Source organism: Astyanax mexicanus, chromosome 12 (assembly GCF_023375975.1).
Source record: "Astyanax mexicanus isolate ESR-SI-001 chromosome 12, AstMex3_surface, whole genome shotgun sequence".
Taxonomy (NCBI): Eukaryota; Metazoa; Chordata; class Actinopteri; order Characiformes; family Acestrorhamphidae; genus Astyanax; species Astyanax mexicanus.
This window is the reverse complement of record NC_064419.1, coordinates 45,562,417-45,581,817: the sequence shown is the minus strand read 5'-3', so window position 1 is coordinate 45,581,817 and position 19,401 is coordinate 45,562,417. Positions and strand designations below refer to the sequence as shown.

General features: G+C 40.3%; 1 protein-coding gene across 1 annotated transcript in view; it reads left to right on the top strand.

The window, feature by feature from the left end:
* agbl4 (AGBL carboxypeptidase 4) overlaps nucleotides 1-18,620 on the top strand; it is a 678,742-nt gene extending 660,122 nt beyond the window's left edge. The window contains exons 12-13 of the mRNA XM_049486062.1: nucleotides 12,536-12,629; nucleotides 13,770-18,620. Coding sequence (XP_049342019.1) covers nucleotides 12,536-12,629; nucleotides 13,770-13,875 — 200 coding nt within the window. The 3' untranslated portion in view covers nucleotides 13,876-18,620. The remainder of the gene's footprint in view (nucleotides 1-12,535; nucleotides 12,630-13,769) is intronic.
* Nucleotides 18,621-19,401: the final 781 nt, after the last annotated feature.

Sequence of the window (19,401 nt, the reverse complement as noted above, 5' to 3'; positions counted from 1 at the left end):
TTAATGGCTTGTGATCATCCATTTTCTTCATGATTATATTCCAGAGGTTTTTAATTTTGTGAAATCTTTTTTTACGCTCTTTCTACGAGATTTTTAGAGTTAACTCCCATTATCAGGGATGTTTTCTAGAAAAGTCCATTTGGAGTTGGCCATTCAGAATGGGCCGTGTTGCCCTTTATGCTCTGACAAGTTAACAAGTTCTCTCGTTCCTGCTGTCAGAGTGGAGGGAGCGGCGGGTGGACGGCGCGCCGGCCGTGCCATTTTCTGCTGTCCTTTAGGCTGCAGACGGCTACTGAGAGAGCTGTTATCCCTGGGCCTCGGCTATAAAAGTCCCGCTCAATCAAGCGCCGGCCGGCCACGTCAGACGGGCGGCTGCGGGATCGCCTCGCTCCAGTGTTGCGCGGCTGTCCTGAGGATGGGCCGTACTTAGAAATTGATACAGGACGAGCACAATGTGGAAGCAGACAGATTGGTGGTTCCTGCTGGCTTCTACATCAATCAAGGCTTTAGGAGCAGACAGGCTGGATGCTCGGTGCGCTGACAGCTATCTGCGGGCTAAAGGATCAGTCTGACAACGGCACCTGAGTGGCATGTACTAAAGAGAGCCCGAGACTGGCAAAGCAGGACATTTGAATACGGCATGAGCGCACGCCTTGCCTCACTATCGAGCCTGAGCGACGTGTTGAGCTGGCATGGTCATATAATAAATCAAAGGCTCGTGTGCCCGCTCAATCATCTGACGTATAAATTATCTCACCAATCTCATAACAGGGTGGTAATAATTCCCTTTAATGCATCTTATTCACTCCACACCCATTTTAAAACAAAAGCGAGGCTGGAAGGTACGCTCCTAAACCGGAAATTCCAGGACAGCAAGGTAGCCGGACAAATATCCACCAGTTTAAATGGACGTGAAAGGTAGCTAGGTAATTACCTTTGTTTGCTGTATTAAAAACTTACATGTTAGCTAGCTTGCTAGCTAGTTAGTTACTAACTAACTTAGTGACTGTAGAAAAATACTTGGTGGTTCGTCTAACTTCAGTCCTCCTTACAAACTTCATTGAACTGAAAACCGAGTTTAGCTAGCTTGCTTTCTCTCTGCTTTCATATATCTGGCTAAATTAGCTGGCTGCGTAATATTAATATAGCCCTTGCTAAGTTAGCTAGCCCAGTAACATACATCTTAAATTGAAATCGTGATCTCTACTGATTTGGTGAATCCAGAGACTGTAAAAAAAAGATGGACGCCATGTAGCCGTTCCCATTCATTCAATGAAAATGAAGCCAAAATCGTCCGCCATGTTGGCGATCCCGAAACCAGAGTCTGCGCAGTAGAGACCAGAGGAGGGAGAAAGACTGTGGAGAGCAGCCTACTCATTTAAATAACCCCGCCCCTGAGGGCTCTCTCGAGGTCACAGGCTGCAGAGCAGAGTGGAGCGGAGCTGACGGTCTGTTATTGGTCCCGCCCATAACCAGCCCTTTTACAATAACCACACCTTTTTTGAGTAGAGCTGAATAGCGTTTTTAAAAACAAATTCTGTGGGGATATAAGAATATGACAATATAAGCAGAGGTTACACTAGCTGTTGCATTTAAATAATGGAGGTAGAATTACAGTATATTAGAAAAAAAACGTGATTAAAAGTTGTTCTGTTTTGCCATTGAAACCTATGGGGATGGGTGGGGTTACACAGCTTTCTGAAACCAAACAGCAGGGGGCGCCCGACCTGTGGGGGCCTCACTTTTGAGAGAAGATGCTCTGTCCAGCTATATACAGTCTACGGGTGAATCCATTCTCTGTTACGTTTGGGATCTTTTGGGGAAACTTTGGAAGGTTTGAACTTAAGATTTCTTTTGGTAGACAACGGTAACCTAGGTGAATAAAGTGCATTGCGCGTCGTTATGGACAGTTAATGAATTTGTGGGCGGGGCATGAGTAAGTCATTGATGTACACTAACAGTCAACAGTTTTTTTAGTACAGTAGGTCAGTAGCAGTTCTGTATAGCTCAGATTTTCACTTCTTTGCAATAAACTCTAATTCGAATTCTCTTCTCTGCTGAAACTGAGACTCAGTCCTTAATCATGTTAATCAGAGCTAAAGGCTAAAGCTGCTGTTTCCATGTGGGTCAGCCAGATGTGAATCTTCCTGTAGCAGTTTTTTTCTCCAGTTTCTAAGAGTCTTCTGAAGGTGTATGAAACAGTACTCACCGCTCTCTGGCTTAATCTGTAATTTCTTTAAAGAAAATACTACTACTTTTAAAAAAAGTGCAGTGTGGTACACCTGGAAAACAGGGATGAGTAAAAGTTTAGCATTAAGAGCTTTAGCATTAAACACAAGCATCAGTGTGTGAATGTGTGAGAGAGAGGGGGGTTGTGAAAATTTGTTATGAAATTAAATTCTAATTTCAGCATAAATAAGTAGTTTTTAACTTAATATGTCACCAGGCTCTGTAAAGAGAGTAAGGTATGGGAGGAAGCTGACACCAAACTTATTACAATGATCACAATGGTGAATTTGCATTTTAAAAAGTAATGTGAGCAAGTTCCCAGATTAATTGCATGCATTAATCTTATTAATGGGACCTAAACTGTTGCTAATGTACTAAAAAGCAGCGCTTCACATGAAGTTTTGGTTTCATTGCAGAAAATTCCAGTGTTACAGCTCAATGTACATCACCACAGTGGCCACACCTACCTCTTTGGTTTTGTGTTCTTGTGTATTTTCTTTTAAGCTTTTTTATTTTCTTTTGATGCATCCAGTGACTGACAACACTAGTTAATCGTTTTTGGCTCATTAATGCACAGAAAAAGAGCACTGAGTGGTCCAGCGGTATAAATGATGCTACTAGGATTGGGTGATCACTGGTTTGAATCCTGGCCATGCAGCTTGCCATCAGCTGCCGGAGCCCTGAGAGAGCACAATTGGCCTTGGTCTTTCTGGGTAGGTACAGTAGATGTACTCCTAGGGTGATGAAGATCAGCACAAGGCTGCATCTGTGAGCTGATGTATCGGAACCGAGTCGCTGCGCTTTCCTCCGAGTGCACTGTGCTGTGATGCTACTCAGCAATGCTGCATCAACAGCAGTTATAGAGGATATACAGCTCAGTAGCAGCTGAATAGTTGAGACAATTGTCTCAACTAAATTGGAAGAAAATGGAATGTACTAAAAAGAGCCTGAGCCTGGCAAAGCAGGGTATTTGAATACAGAATGCGCCTTGCCTTCGTTAGGAGCTTGAACGATGATGCATTAGCTAGCTTGGTCCTGTAATAAATCAAAGGCCTGTGTGCCCACCCAATCAATCATCTGACGTATAAATCATCTCCTCAAGCGTGACACATTCGACGCTCCTCACGCGATTGTGCGCTTTTGCAGTTTCAGGATGAAATGCTCCATTTGCGACTGGTACCGTGTCGAAGCCGCTCGCTACAAAGTGCATTGTCCGACAAGAGTTAACTTCTGGAACTTCTAATGGCCTTTATGGTCCATAAAAGAGCTGATGGGTTTCTCTCTCCTCTTCATTTCTCTCTCTCCCTCTGGCTCTGCGGCCGATTGTGTGAGGGGTCATCAGATACGGCAGTGTTCTGCTCTTTCAGAGCTTTACGGCATGAAATGGACATGATTGTGTGTAGGTGCCACGTGCCGCAGCCTGCAACCCGCCGCTCTGCCCCCTAAAAACGGATGCTTCACGCCACGCCGCTCATCTTAGCCATCTTCTATCTCTTAACACCACAACAGACCCCTCTACAATCGCTAAAAGGACAATGTTTAAAGAGTTTAGTTTTTTTTTGGCCCGCCACCACCACCCTCACCTCTTCGGAGGACTATTAAAGACTTTATTTTTATTGGCTATTCGTTGAGGAAGAAGAATAGCGACACAAGCGAACATGAGACTCACAAAATAAAAAGGAAGAAATAAAAAAAGGAGGAAGAAATAATATTAAAGAGGAAGATAATGGGAATAGGAGGGAAAAAAAAAAAGAAAAAACTAAATCAAACCGAAATGGCATGTATGTATTTTTATTATGTATTTTTTTTTTTCATTGTTGGTGTGAGTATGTGCGTTTTAGTGTGTGTGCTCAAATAAAGGTAGATTATTTGTAAGGTAGACAGTAGTTTAAAGGGTTTCAGTATTACATTGACATGCCAAAAGTCATGGGACAACAACTAGGAGGCTAAAGCGATGAATTCTGCACTGACCTGTGGGATATGTTTGGGGGTTAAATGTAGAATGCGGGATTGAGTTGCTTATCTGTACTTATGGACAGTTCTAGCCATCTAGACATCATTTAAGCACGTCTGTGTAAAAGGATTTTAAAATATTTATTGTTATAAATATGCACAACTTTGATAAGGTCATTAGAAGACACAAGGCATGAATGATTGTGACCGGCAGCCTCTGGCTAGAATTTCGTTTTGTCTATGATGGCCAGTTGCCATTCCCTTTAAGAGGCAGGTGAGCTCTGACTTTGGTGTGTTAATATCTTAACAATGCAGCGATTTGTGCACCTCAAAGGATACTGACCTGTGAAGATACACCAGCAGCTTATTTATTCTTTATTCTGTTTATTGTTGATGGCTGACTGTTGACTGTTGTCAGGGTTTTAATCAGTCAGTGGTGCACCTGTATTTCCCACCGCCAAGATAGAAACACGCCAGATCACTACACCCATCAGTGAAGATTTGCTCCTAAACTCTAACACTATTTTTATGGCACGTGCGCAAAGCATGAAAATAGACTGTTGACGAGGTGTAAGATAGCAATGAGCATCACAACATGCCTTGCAAAGGGTGTACGATAGGGTCCAATGATTGCATAATAATTTTACAACATTACAACATTCTAAAGAACAGTGAACTTTGAATTAATAATACTTTTAGATATTTTAGAGATGCATTCAGTTATTATTCATGTCACAGTTCACTGTGTGATTAAGGGCCGATATTGATTCATTGGTTATTGCCTGATTGGCCAAAATATTAGTGACGTTCATTCTTATGTAAGCAAAGACTCAAAGTGACACAAAGAGTCACATAAGGTAATATCAAGGTTGGCTACAATTATTAAAGTCATGTTCTTATATTATAGAAAAAGCTCATAACCTAATTAATGTGTCAGGACTAATTGACATATTTCATTAGCTTTTTTTTTGCTTTTTTTCTCACCTGTTCTTGATCACAGCACAGTCTGCTTCTCGCTTTTCACCCCCCTACATTCCTGTAAAGGTTGTATTTAATTGAAGTTTAAATTTAACAGTGGTGTTAATAATTGACCCTGGGTGTTTCTAGGGAATTGATCCCAATTATCAACTATATGAAGTTGTTAATTGGCTTATTGAGTAACTAACAGTTATTTTTCACACCAGGCCAGCTGGAGCTGGATAATACATTTATTGGAGGGGGCAAAGAATAGTTTTCTAGAGCATTGTATGATAATCTCTTGAAGATATACAGTATTGTGCAATTTTTTTAGGCACCTGTGGGAATTTTAAGTAAAGAAGCAGATGACATGTCTCTCCAAACCATCACTGATCATCAGTAAATTTTACATTTCATTTGTAAATGAAGGGAGCAGAGTCTGGAGGAAGAGTGGAGAGACACACAGTCCAAACTGCTTGAGGTCTAGTGTGAAGTTTCCACCAATCAGTGATGGTTTGGATAAAGAGACATGTCATCTGCTGGTGTTGATCCACTGTGTTTTATTATCAAGTCTAAAGTCAGTGCAGTTTTGTTTTCCCACAAAATCTTACAGCACTTCATATCTTACAGCTTCCCTCTGCTACTGACAACTTTTATAGAGATGCAGATTTCATTTTCCAGCAGGACTTGGCACACTGCCCACACTGGCTAATTTTCTGAGATTTTTGGGTTTTCATTGGCTGTAAGCCATTAAAAACCACTGAGATGCACCTGTATTGTGTTCTGACTTTTAAACTTTTGATTAATATGTAGATAACATGGAGATGATTGTAAACTTGCAAACAGCTAATGCTACACTCTAAATAACAGAGGTACGATGTGAGTACATTTTTGTACTCAAAGGTACACTCTTCATAATTGTACCCTCAAAGGTACAATATTGGTCTTTACAGGGTCAGATTTGTTCCCTCTGAAGTACAAAGTCATTTCTAACAGCAATAAGTACAAATTTGTACCATTTAACCTGCAGCCAAAGGGTACAATCAGTATTCTGTATCACTGCACTGATAAACAATATATATTTTAATTGCACATTTTTTATTTGAAAGCCAGACAATTTTGGATCATCAAGTTTTTGAGCCATATTTAGTTCATGATAATGTTTATAATCTTTATAATCTTTACTGGCACAAAAACCATGGGTACAACAAAGGACTTTCACTGAAAGGTACTTTTTGTACCTCAATATAAGGTACAGCCCCAGAGACAAGCTTTGTACTCTTTTAGGTACAAATCTGTGCTTACTTTTCTTAGTGTGTCTCTAACGGAACATAACTGAAGTTATTGTGAAATAACCGAAGCTACGCAGGTGAAAGGGAACGTCCTCCAGTTCTGGAGCGTTGGCTGCTTTTTCTCCGGCGTCGGTCCCGCAGGAGGTCGCCGCGCCGGGCTGTGAGTTTGGAGCTGCAGGGGGAGGACGCCGGCCCCCTTTGTGTTCTCCTGTTTACTGTTCTAATTAGCATTGCTAATTGGCTCTCTGTGACACCCTGGTGACAGGCCTGTCACTCCTCGGTATTGATGGCGCTGATGGCCCTAATTTGTCTGCTTGTTAGCCGGCGGCCGGCTCCGGACCTCGATGTCTTGTTCCTTGTCATTGGGGCATCATTGTCCGTCTGTCCGTTTGGGGGCCCGCGTGCGGATAAACAACCCGGTAAACAAATCATTTGCCAGGCGGTGGAAGCATCCGTCTCCCTCTCGTCTCATCGGCTCTGCGGAGTCTCGTCCTTGAATGGCGGAGAAAGCTGGCAGATCGATCCGGAGAGAGAGTGTGTACACAAAAAAACAACAAAAACAACACATGCACCAGCAGCGACACCAGGGGATCTGCTGCTCTTCTGAAGGTAACTGTCCTTCACCACGGTGAGGTCTGTCCTACTGAAACACAGCCAACACCTGAAATCCTTCACTGTAAGATTTTATTAGATATAACATGCAATTCCTTTTATTTTATTATTATGGTGATTGATTGCAGACTGATGAAACAACCAGAAATACTTAATTTTAAGACTGTAAGATACACTTAAAATCCTTTAATTTTCTTATAAATTGACAGTGCACCTTCAAACAATCAACCTTTAATTTGACTCGGAAATACAGTACAGGCCAAAAGTTTGGACACACTGTAACGGCCCGGTCTAGGGTCAGGCCGTAACACAAAATGAGAGTGGACTTTCTCCCCAGACCCTCTGCCAGACCAAACACCAGACACTGAAAATGAATTAAATCAGAACGATTTTATTGATAAAATTAAGGGAATATGACTTCAGGAGTGAGCATAATAACAAAATAACAAATAAAACCAACCAACAAACAAAGACAACTAACTGAACCTGCAACATAAAGAAAATAAAATACATAAACTACCCCGACTCCCTGTCACCAAAACAGGAGAAAAAGGTAGCAAAACTAAATGGCACTCACCCCCTACTTTACCCAAAAACTACTGTAATCTGTAACAAAAACTAAAGCAACACACAGAGAACAAAATGGAGGTGCCGGGTTGGTCTGAGCAGGAAGTTGTTCCAGGTCAGGAAAGGGGAGGAGCCCTGAACGTCTCTCCCAGGTCAGGATTTCTCTTGTCCTTTTTGTCCTGGTGGCCAGTCATGGTACTGCAACTAAAAACTAAACACAAACAGCACAGATGGCACACAAGGAAAAAACAATATGACGAGGGGTCGTAACACACACCTTCTCATTAAATAGATTCTCATTGAAGCATCAAAACTATGAATGAACACATGTGGAGTTTTATGTACTTAACCAAAAATGAGCTGAACCTCCACAGTCACCAGACCTGAACTCAATCCAGATGGTTTGGGGTGAGCTGGAGCACAGAGTGAAGAAGACAAAGGGGCAACAAGTGCTAATAAACACCTCTGGGAACTCCTTCCTTCAAGACCGTTGGAAAACTTTTAATTTTAGGTGGCCACCTCTTGAAGCTCATTGAGAGAATGCTGCCAAAAGTGTGCAAAGCACTAAAGGTGAGATTCACTAAAGGTGAATCTCAGGGCTGCGGGATGACGCACATGGCTCGTCTCCACCGCGAGCTGTTCTTCTTCTTCACGCCGGGTCCGGGATGCCTAACCTTCTGCCTCGTGATTATGCAACGGTTCTCACCTCGCTGTCCTGCAGGGGCGGGGAATGTTTTGGAAACTTCCAGCCTCGCCGCGGTTGTGCGTGTGTTTTTCACGTTTTGGCACCGGTGCGCCGTTTCCCGCCGCTCGCCGATCCGTTCCAGCAGCCGCGGTTGATGTTGGCCAGCGGCCAGCAGCCAATCAGAGCTCAGGAGAGTCCTGCCTGCAGCTGCGATGCCAATGAAGTCTTCTCTTCTCCCTCTTCGGGCCGTCCATCACCCACTTCCTGCTATGGATGTGCATGATGTGACATCACAAGCTGAGAGGCCATCTGTACGCGGCAGGTTTCGGGCTATTTCTGTCGCCGCCCAGAGCAAACACACACACATATACACACACACACACACACTGGAAATAAAACACATAAACACACAAACTGATGGAGTTTCTGTTGATCAAGGGGAAGCGCAAACTTTTTCCGAGGTCACTGCGAAAATGTCAAGGATGAGAGGGATGTTGTGGATATGAGGCAGTTGGCGTAGTCGGCAGGAATCGGTGCCAGATCTCGTAACGCAGAGACATCTCCAGTTCAAAACCTTTTGGTGGACCTTTCCAACAAAAAAAAAAAAATCAAACAGGTCTTCTCAAACAAGTCTTGTCAAATCACCCCCCCCCCCACTACATCCCACTATATCCAAGACATTTAAATACACAACATCCTGGAACGCAACCCCCCCCACCTCTCCACCAGCCTTCAAAAACACTCGAAACCTTGGCCCGCTCTCCTCCTGCCGTCCAAAAATAGAGCTTGTTGTTTTTGGAGGGCTGCAGAGGTTGCAGCCCCGGCCAGATGGGGTGTGAAGACAGGCGCTGGAGTCGTGGAGAGATTTCCCATCAGCCCGCTGGGTGAAGGATGGAGCCCGCGATGACTCCACACTCCGGCTGGCCGGGCTACAGAGAGCAGGAAGGGGGGAGACGAGGAAGCCTCCGGCTTTCCGAGCCAGGATGGCGTAGATCAAAGGCAGACGCCATGCCCTCTTCTTCTAATCAAGGTCACGTCGTGCCCGATAGGATGAGCAACCTTGTCTCTCGGCTTTTTATTTAGCTGAAAAATTGCGGCATTATATCGGGAAATGAATAACGCAGGCGGTAATGAATAACGCAGTGGCGTCGTAGTAAATCAGTAGTGAAAAGAGAGCAGCTAGTGGATAGAAATGTCATTTAATCTGCACTGTCATATTTTGTCGAGCTGTGGGTTTGTGTGTGTTTGCTTTGTGTGTGTTTTGCTACCTTTTTGAGGACCCGATGTCATCACAAGCATGGAGTGGTAGGGTGAATTGGATAAAGTTTGGATAGTGAAGTCAAGGTTTAGGTGTAGAATTAGGTGTAGTTAACTTATTCTTACATCAGTGTACACTTACAGTATAGTTATGTCAATGAAAGGTCCTCACAAGATTAGCAAAACCAGCTAAATCAATTAGTGTGTTTATATGTGCAAGTGTTGCTAACTTTGTGAGGACCAGATGTCCTCACTTGCTGTGTGTGTGTGTACATTACATGACGCAAATGCATGACCCAGGACCCAGGCGGGTGGATCACGCCCGGAATGGATTGTTTTGGAGTTAACAGCTTTGGATAATGGGATTCAAGCCATAGCCTCTGGATTTATGTGGCCCGGGTAATTTTTGACCGTTGGACGAGATTGGAAAATAAAAAATAAAGAATGGCTGAAGCACTTTTTACCTTGTTTTTCTTCCAGGGGTCTTGTTTCAATCACAGAACTTTGACAGTCTGACATGTCATATCTGGCCATCAACAACCGGCTGACGTCCAAAGGTGAAACATTACGTCTCCGTCTCAATTCATCATCTCGACCCGCTCGCAGAGGGGTGCTCCGTTAAACACCTCGCACAGGTGCAGCAGAGCCTCGCTTATTAATGATGTAAAATAGAGCATCTTGTTCATAAACTGTGAACTTTTTGTTAATTGTACCGTATTTTGCGCACTTTAAGGCGCAATGAATTAGAAGACACATTATGCGACACTAAACAAAACTGTAATTATTAAAAAAACCTTTTCTTTCAAAGTCAAACGAGCACTGGATGTTAATCTACTCAGATTTCTCTCCTAAAAATTGTTTATTTGGGTGAATAAAGCGCTTTTGTTTATTTACAGTAAGTTTAGATTTCCTAATTTAAACTAAGGCTGAGTGCAGCAGCATTAGCATTAGTGGCTAGCTGTGGTAAGCGCTAGTAAATGCCGCCTAACAGCGCTACACTGAGGAACCCTGAGTGTTCCAGTAAATCAGGGCGATATTAGCTAGAGTTTCATTTCATGTAGCTTGTTTTAACGCGTTAAACACAAAGGCTACAGTCTGATATACTCACCTCACAACAGTAAAAGGGCTAGTGCTTAGCGCTTAGTTTGCAGCTAATGCTAATACTACTCCAGTCTTGGCGCTGGAAACTCGACAAACTGAAACACTTCGATTCATACATAAGATTTTAAAGCTCACTGACGATTTTTGGGAAAATGAAAGAATTATAAATGCGCCATAAAGTGCGAAAAATAATGTGTAATATGTCATTACTGGTAAGTTTTACACCATAAGACACTCAGTCAGGCAAAATTAGAATGATGCAGTATCTGATTACAAACTATGTTTTTAGTTTAGTTACTCAATTATTTTTTACAATTCCAAGCATTTAGGTCAGTTTGTTACATCGTCACTGTCAAATTAAACATATGTATTTCCAAAAGAGCAACTTTACAGGAGATATGAATCTTGAGTCTTTTAATTTGATCAGCTGATTAATCACCAATTCCAATCGAGGGTGGGGCTGTATGTCAAATTAAGCTATCTGGTCAAATTTGGTAATTTCGCCTAAAGTTGGCCACCTCTAAACAAACACTGGCCATCTAAGATGCCTTTAAATAACGGGGGAAAGGGGGGCTGGAGTTGTGAAAAAGATCTATTAGTTAAAGGTAAAAAGGGTTTATTTCTGGTCATTTTGGAGAATTTCTTTTGGTATCGGAGACAGTATTTGTGTCGTAAAACCACTCCAAATGATCCAGAATGCAGCAGCACGTCTGGTCTTCAACCAGCCAAAACCAACAGGCACATGTCACCCCGCTGCTCATTGAGCTCCATTGGCTACCAGTTGATGCTCGTATCAAATTCAAAGCTCTTACAATCGCCTACAAGGTGATGACAGAACAGCTCCTTCCTACCTGCACTGATCACTCCTGAAGACTTACGCTACCTCCCAGCCGCAGCGCTCCTCCAGTGAACGTCGCCTCGCTTTACCAAATAAACACTCACACAAAGCAATCCAGACTGTTCTCATACAGAGTTCCCCAATGGTGGAACAAACTACCTTCTACTACCAGATCAGGAGACTCTCTCACTATCTTTAATAAACTCCTGAAGACTGAGCTCTTCAAAGAGCACTTACTCTCCTAACACCTCTAACTAACTACCTTCTACTACCAGATCAGGAGAATCTCTCACTATCTTTAATAAACTCCTGAAGACAGAGCTCTTCAAAGAGCACTTACTCTCCTAACACCTCTAACTAACTACCTTCTACTACCAGATCAGGAGAATCTCCTCCCACAGCTTTTATGGTAGAATCACAAAATTTTGCAGTATCGTAGGACCTATACCCATTTAGGTTGCTTGTGCTTTTTGGAGCGATATATCATACGTTTTTCGTAAAAACTTCGTTAATATGCACTTTTTTCCCCATACTTTTTCAACGCCTCTATTTCTCTTTCTCTCTATTGTCTTTTTCTTGCATTCTTTTCTTTCTACTTCTTTCTTGTACTTTCTCTTTCTTTCTCTACTTCTCTATTTCTCGATCTCTCTTTCTTTCTAATTCTCTGTTTCTCATTCATTCTTCTACTTCTCTACTATTCAGTCTCTACTTCTCTGTTTTTGGACTCTACACCACTTTAATCATTATTTGCAAATTTTGATTACGAAATATTATTATTTTTACGAATTTAAGGTAACTGTGAAATTACAATACTGGATTTAAGCTGTCTGTTTAAAGTGTTTAGCTGATTATAAACTGTTTTCAATGTTATTAATGAGCTTTTCCAAGCCAACTTAAAGTTCATAATTGAACTTTACTATTCTAGTTATGAGTTGCTGCCATGTGGAGCAGCTGTGATTGCTGAGATGTGATTAACAGTGATAATAATAATAATAACAGTTCTCTCAAAAAAAAGGGCCTGCTTCCTTAACCTGCATTCTGTAGATATGAAGCTGGGGAGGAACGTCGCAAGAACATTCCTGGATTACTATAAACTGAACAACCTGACTGATGAGAATAAATTAACCACTCATAACAGGTATGTACACTCACCCTGGCTCAAATTGTTGATTCTAATCCTGTTCATGCAGCTTGCCATCAGCTGCCGGAGCTCTGAGAGAGCACAATTGGCCTTGCTCTCTCTGGGTGGGTACAGTAGATGATGCTCTTTCCCCTCATCACTCCTAGGGTGATGTGGATCAGCACAAGGCTGCATCTGTGAGCTGATGTATCAGAACCCAGTCGCTGCACTTTCCTCAGAGTGTTAGTGCTGTGATGCTACTCGGCAATGATGATGCATCAGTAGCAGTTGGAAAAGAGGCGGAGTCTGACTTCACATGTGTCGGTGGAGGCATGTGCTGGTCTTCACCCTCCTTTTGTTGAGGCATTATTAGAGATAGGGGATATACAGCTGAGTAGCAGCTGAATGAGTGGGATAAGATAAATTGCCCTAGATAAAACTTTGTTTGGTAGGTTTGTACAAAATTCAGTTTAAAGAATTCCTCTAAAGTAATTAAACATACCAATCCTGCTTAATTTTTTGGGAATTTTTTTATAAACCTTTCTTAACTTGAAAAAAAACTTTTATCGCGGTTATTTCTGCCTCTGCAGCGCCCTCACAGGTTCAACTGTGCTATAGGCACATAATAATCAAAAATGAGAAATATTGTAAAATGGTTCAGTGATCTCTCAAGTAATTTTTAATTGGCACTAGATTTTGTTTTATTAGACATTATTAAGATTACAACATTTTAATGCTTAAATTGCTGTTTCATAATACAGCCTAAAAGCCTGGGGTCAAACCGTTCTATCAATGAACAATCAATGAGCACATTCAAAATGTGTACAGGATATGAAAAAATATATTGTTGTGTCATTTTTATGTATTTTTTTTTCTCGGTTGTCCTTATTAAATTAGAAAAAAATATATATATATATACATATATATACATATATATATATATACATATATACATACACATATGAAGCACAAAAATGATTTTATGAATGAATTTAAAGATGAATATTTTTTCAGAGATATTTGAGATTAAATGAAGTGTGAGTGGCTATTCAGTACACTTTACTAGAGTTTTAATGATGACCCCCAAAAAATCTGCCTTATTTCCGAATTTTATTAAAGCTTTTCTCTGATTGGCCATCGTTCTGTTCCTGTTGACAGTGGGGACGCCGTACCTGCCGGTCGCCAGGGGAATAATGCTGGAAACGGAAAGAATCAGAATGGAGAAAGAAGTGAGAGAAGATTCCAGGGAGTGAGAGAATACTGAATCACAAACATCACGGACACTCTGGACTCCGATCCTTTAAAGAGGAAGAAATAATAGATCTCAACATCGTCTTCATCATCATTATATACAGTGGTGCTTAAAAGTTGAATAACTATTTAGATTTTTCCATATTTAAAAACAAATGAATTTTCTATCTTTCTTTAGTTTTTTTTACTTTTTTTCTCCTTTCTTGTTCTTTTTCTTTTGTGAGTGTCATGTTTGCTTATGTCCCTGTCCTTCCTCAATAAATAACCAATAAAAATAAAATCTTAAATAGTCCTCCGAAGATGGGGGGTGGTGGTGGCCAACAAAAACAAAAATTGACATAAAACATTATCCAACATCCTAAAACTAAATTAAACTTAATTTAAAATTTAAAGATAATCAGCTAAAACAAATGAGACACAATTGTTAGACTTATATGGAGCATAAAAATCCACATTTTGCATATTTGAATGAAATTAAACCGACTTTCTTTTAATTAGCTTGAAATATTTAATGGCATAATTTAAAAAATAACAATAAAAATGCTTTTTGTGATTTAAATTTGTGAGGTGGTGAAATTAGCTGTTAAAAATCATTATTTAAAAATTAAAAACATTCTGCTATGTATCAAAAAACATTTAATACGTATATTTTCAGGTAAAAATAAAAAAAAACAAGATTCTGATTTATTTAATTAAAAATTTAGTAATACAAAATCTAAATTCTAAAATGATTCTAAAATTATTCTAAAATTCTAAATATCTAAAATGTATTTTTTAACTTCAACACTAAACTACAATGGTGGGCATGGCAGGGCTGCACTTGCTCTGTCATGTGAACAGATGAGACCAAAATAGATATTTTTGGTTTAAATGAGAATTTTTTGGTTTTAAGGAAAGATGGAAAGCACTGCATTTCATCTTAAAAAACCCATCCCATCTGTAAAACACGGTGGTGGGAGTATCAATAAAGGTTTGGGCCTGTTTTGCTGCATCTCAGATAGAATGGCTAACAATGAATTCTAAGGTATACCAGCTAAATTCTGAAGAAAAATATCATTTTTCAAGACATCTGGCAACGAACTCAATCTCAGAGGAACGTGGATCTTGCGGCAGGATAATGACCCTAAGCACAGAAGTTCTGACTTTAATCCAATAGAAATGTCAGAAAGGAGAAAGGAGCTGAAGGAGCATTTCATGGGAGAAAACTTAACAAAATAACAGAGTTGAAGTTCATTTTTACGGAGAAATGGGTTAAAATTCCCTACAAAACAAGTATAGTTGTAGTTATTGCTGCAAAAAGTTCACATAAGTTTGCCTTTCAAAGACATGTCATGTTGCATCATTTTCTTTGATGAATAAGTAAAATTATTATATTAAAGTAATGCAAAAATATTGAAAATTCTCACTTTTCTCAATTCACAAACGTTCAAGCACCACCGTATAATCATCTTCTGGATTACACAGCGAACCACTCACCTGATATCGATGACGAGCCCACACAAATACGCTGTTGCTTAAGACATCAATCATTGAAAGATAATGGTTGCTTTGATTTGCCTTTTTCTTGCCTTTTTGAAAAACCAACAGCAGTGTGCTTTGTCTTGCTTTTGCCGTTGCCTCTTATCTTCATAGAAGATGTATTTAATTCAATTGCACTTATTACTGTAAAGTGATTGCATGTATTATCTCCAGAGTGCTGTGTTTGAGTTTATCTTTATTCTCTGGTACTTGTCTCGCTTGTCTGAATGCATTAAGATTGTTTTTATAAGACGGATTTGATTATCATGATGGTTTATTGTATTTAAGAATTGTATTGGCTTTAGCCCAGGCTTTTTTATTTGCAGTGTATTACTAAGTGCATTTGTTCAAAGATAGCTCTGAAATTTCTGTTACAAAAGCTGCCTTTTCATTTTTTTTGGCAACAAAATTCATTTTAATCTCAGGTTAGGGACCATCAGCCCATTGTCAACTGTGTACTGTGTGTACTGTCTTACAGCAATTTATCACATTAAATATTTAAATATTTCCACAATGTACAGATTATATGAGTAGTACTATGCATAATAAACCATTCACAAATCTAAGCAATGTAAAGGCATACCAAATTATAATGATGAAGCAACTAATTGAAGAATGCTTTCTGAGCTAACTCAACACAAAACTCAATCAATTAATCATTAATCATTCTCATTTAGTTTTCCAGGTCAGTTGGGCGTTATCGACATTGGATTCCAGGACTGCTAACACGGCACTGGGAACTTTGGATGAGCCTGGATTATTACTAACTTAGAGTTAGCAATGTTGGATGATCTTGGCATTGCTAACGTGGCATTAGTGACGTTAGATGAGCCCGGTTTCTTGCACTGCTAACACAGACTTAGTGATGTTGGATGATCCTGGTCTCCAGCATTACTTATGTAATGTTATCAACATTGGATGAGCTTGCCCCCCGGCATTGCTAGTGCAACCTTATCAATGTTAGATGAGCCCAGTCACCAGCATTGCTTATGTGGAGTCAGTAACATTGGATGAGCCTGGTCTCCAGTATTGCTAGTGCAACCTTATCAATGTTAGATGAGCCCAGTCACCAGCATTGCTTATGTGGCGTCAGTAACGTTGGATGAGCCTGGTCTCCAGTATTGCTAGGGCAACGATTTCGACATTGGATGATCCCAGACGCTGGCATTGCTAGCGTGCCATAAGTGACATTGGATGAGCCCGATCTTCAGCATTGCTAGTACAGCATTATCAACGTTGGATGAGCCCAGTCACCAGCATTGTCAGCGTTGCATAATTAACATTGGATGAGTCTGGTATCCGGCATTGCTAGTGCAACATTATCGACATTGGATGAGCCCAGTTGCTGGCATTGCTAATGCAGCGTTATCAATGTTGGATGAGCCTGGTTTCCAGCTTCGCTAGTGCAGCGTTATTGACATTGGAGGAGTTTAGCCACCAGCATTGCTAGCATGGCATAAGTGACGTTGGATTAGCCCAATCTTAGGCATTGCAAGTGAAATATTATCGATGTTGGATGAGCCTAGTCGCTGGCATCGCTACTGCAACGTTATCGACATTGGATGAGCCTGGTCTCTGGCATTGCTAGTATAGTGTTTTTGGCATTGGATGAGCCTACATAATTAATGTTGGATGAGCATGGTGTCCAGCATTGCTAGTGCAATGTTATCGACATTGGATGAGCCTGGTTTCCAGCTTCGTTAGTGCAGCGGTATCGTCGTTGGATGAGCCCAGTTGCCAGCATTGCTAAGGCAACGTTAACAATGTTGGATAAGCCAACTCTCCGGCACTGTTAGTGTAGCGTTATTGTCATTGGATGAGCCTGGTCACCGGCATTGCTAGTATAGCGTTACCAAAGTCGATAGAACCCAGTCGCCAGCATTGCTAGTGTGGCTTTAACATTGGATGAGCCTAGTCATTGCTGGTGCAATGTTATTGACATTGAATGAGCCTGCTCTCTGGCATTGCTAGTGCAAAGTTATCAAATTTGGATGAGCCCAGTTGCTGGCATTGCTAATGCGGCATCAGTAACGTTGGATGAGCCTACTCACCAGCATTGCTGGCGCAATGTTATCGACATTAATTGAGCCCTTACTCTGTTCTGTTCGCTTAATAGTCCTGATTAAGCGACTCTGCAAATGGAAACCGGGTAACTGGACTAACCTGGCTAACCTACCAGCACGAAATTTGTACAGCAGGGCCTTACTAATCATTTTCCAAAGTCCTACAGTGCAAAAGTGTGCACTGTGTTCCAGCATATTACCATACCACACATTAAATACACACCAGCCTTCCAGACTCTCTTAAATACAGTGCGCCTGCTGCCTCATCTGGTCTCTCCACCCCTCCTTCTCTCCTCCGACACCGGCTTAAGCAGGATGGCTCAGACTATCAGTCAAGAGTGGCGTGAAGAGCAGCGTATATTTTTCAGGCCAGTCATTCGGAATAAGTGAGGCAATCAGTCAGAACCAGCATAAACAAATGACTCGCATTTTACATGGTAGACGAAAAGATGGAGAGAGCTAATGCGAATGAGAAAACACATCCATCTACGGATTCTTACACACACACACACACACACACACCAACACATCAACACACAAAGCTGCTTTGCACCTCACCTCCCCACTGGGCTGTCATTTTTTACCTGTATCTCGACCCATTACTCCCTTTTGCTTGCCTCAGTAAACCAGGCGCATCGCGGCTTAATTGTCCTGATGCAGCTGTAAATTCTTAATACCACCACCAACCACCCAGCACCAATCCCCCCTGCACCTGTCTGCTACCTTCAAGTAAGTTCAAAATAGAAAATTAATATTACATAAAAGATATATCACACACATGCTTGTGAGAGGGAGGGTGTTATTTTTGGGGTTGTGTTTGTTGTTTATGTCATTTTTTTGGGCAGTTACACAGGCGGCACGTTATTCACCCTCCTGATGTTGGGGTAGAGGGTGGATAAGTGCCCCCATTTTTAATTCAAACATTGTAATCACTGCCATTGTGGTGTCTTCTCTATACACCTTTTTACTGAGCTTCAGCACAGCTAAAAGAAGCACAGCTCCACAACATATATGGACACTATATTTGAAGTGTACAGTTTCTTTAAAGGGTACCTACCCAGAGGCTTTGTATTACATGTGCATTAAATAATGTATTTATACATGTATGTGTTTATCAGTTTCAATATGCTTTAAATTAGTTTTAAACTCTAAACAGAATTGTATTAATTGTATTAATTAATTAAAAATGTTTAAACCACTGATTTTGTCTATTCACAGAAATATTATTTTTAATAAGGAGTGGTTTCCTGAGTCTGTATTTCCCAGCAACACCACTTTTAGTACAATTTCTTACCTTTTTTAATCTACATTAAGTAATGTGTTTATTAGTTTCAATATGCTTGTAACTAGTTTTGAACTAGTTCATAGTATTTTATGTACTTAAAGACTTAAAGCTGAATTTTATTAAATAACAACCCAAATCTACTGATTTTGTTGCTGAGTATAAAACAGGCTTTCAGTGGCTGAAAGAAATATATTTCATTTATAATGCTACTTTTAATAAAGAATCAGAACATCTGTATTTCCCAGCAACACAAAGCAAATTTTTAATCTACATTAATTATGTGTTTATCGGTTTCAACAAGCTTTTAATTAGTGCAATTGTGTTTTTTTTTACCTTCACTCGTTTTTTTTTATAAAAAAAATACATGTTCAAACTTTTGTTTTAATGTTTTACCACTTCATTACTTTTAAAAAACCAACATATAAAACACAATAATTTTATATAACATTAAAACAAAGCAATTTTTTGTTTTAGTTTTTGTTTTTGCAGGGTGTGGTTGCAAATATGTGAGATGAATCATTTTTATATTATACGCAGATTACAATAATCAAGGCAAGCAAAAGTTTAATACTGAAAAAATACTTTAAACTTAATATATTATCTATTTTTTCTAGATCTTTCAATTTGACGAACTTTTAACTTTTAACACAGACTCAAAGCTGAATTTTTAGGG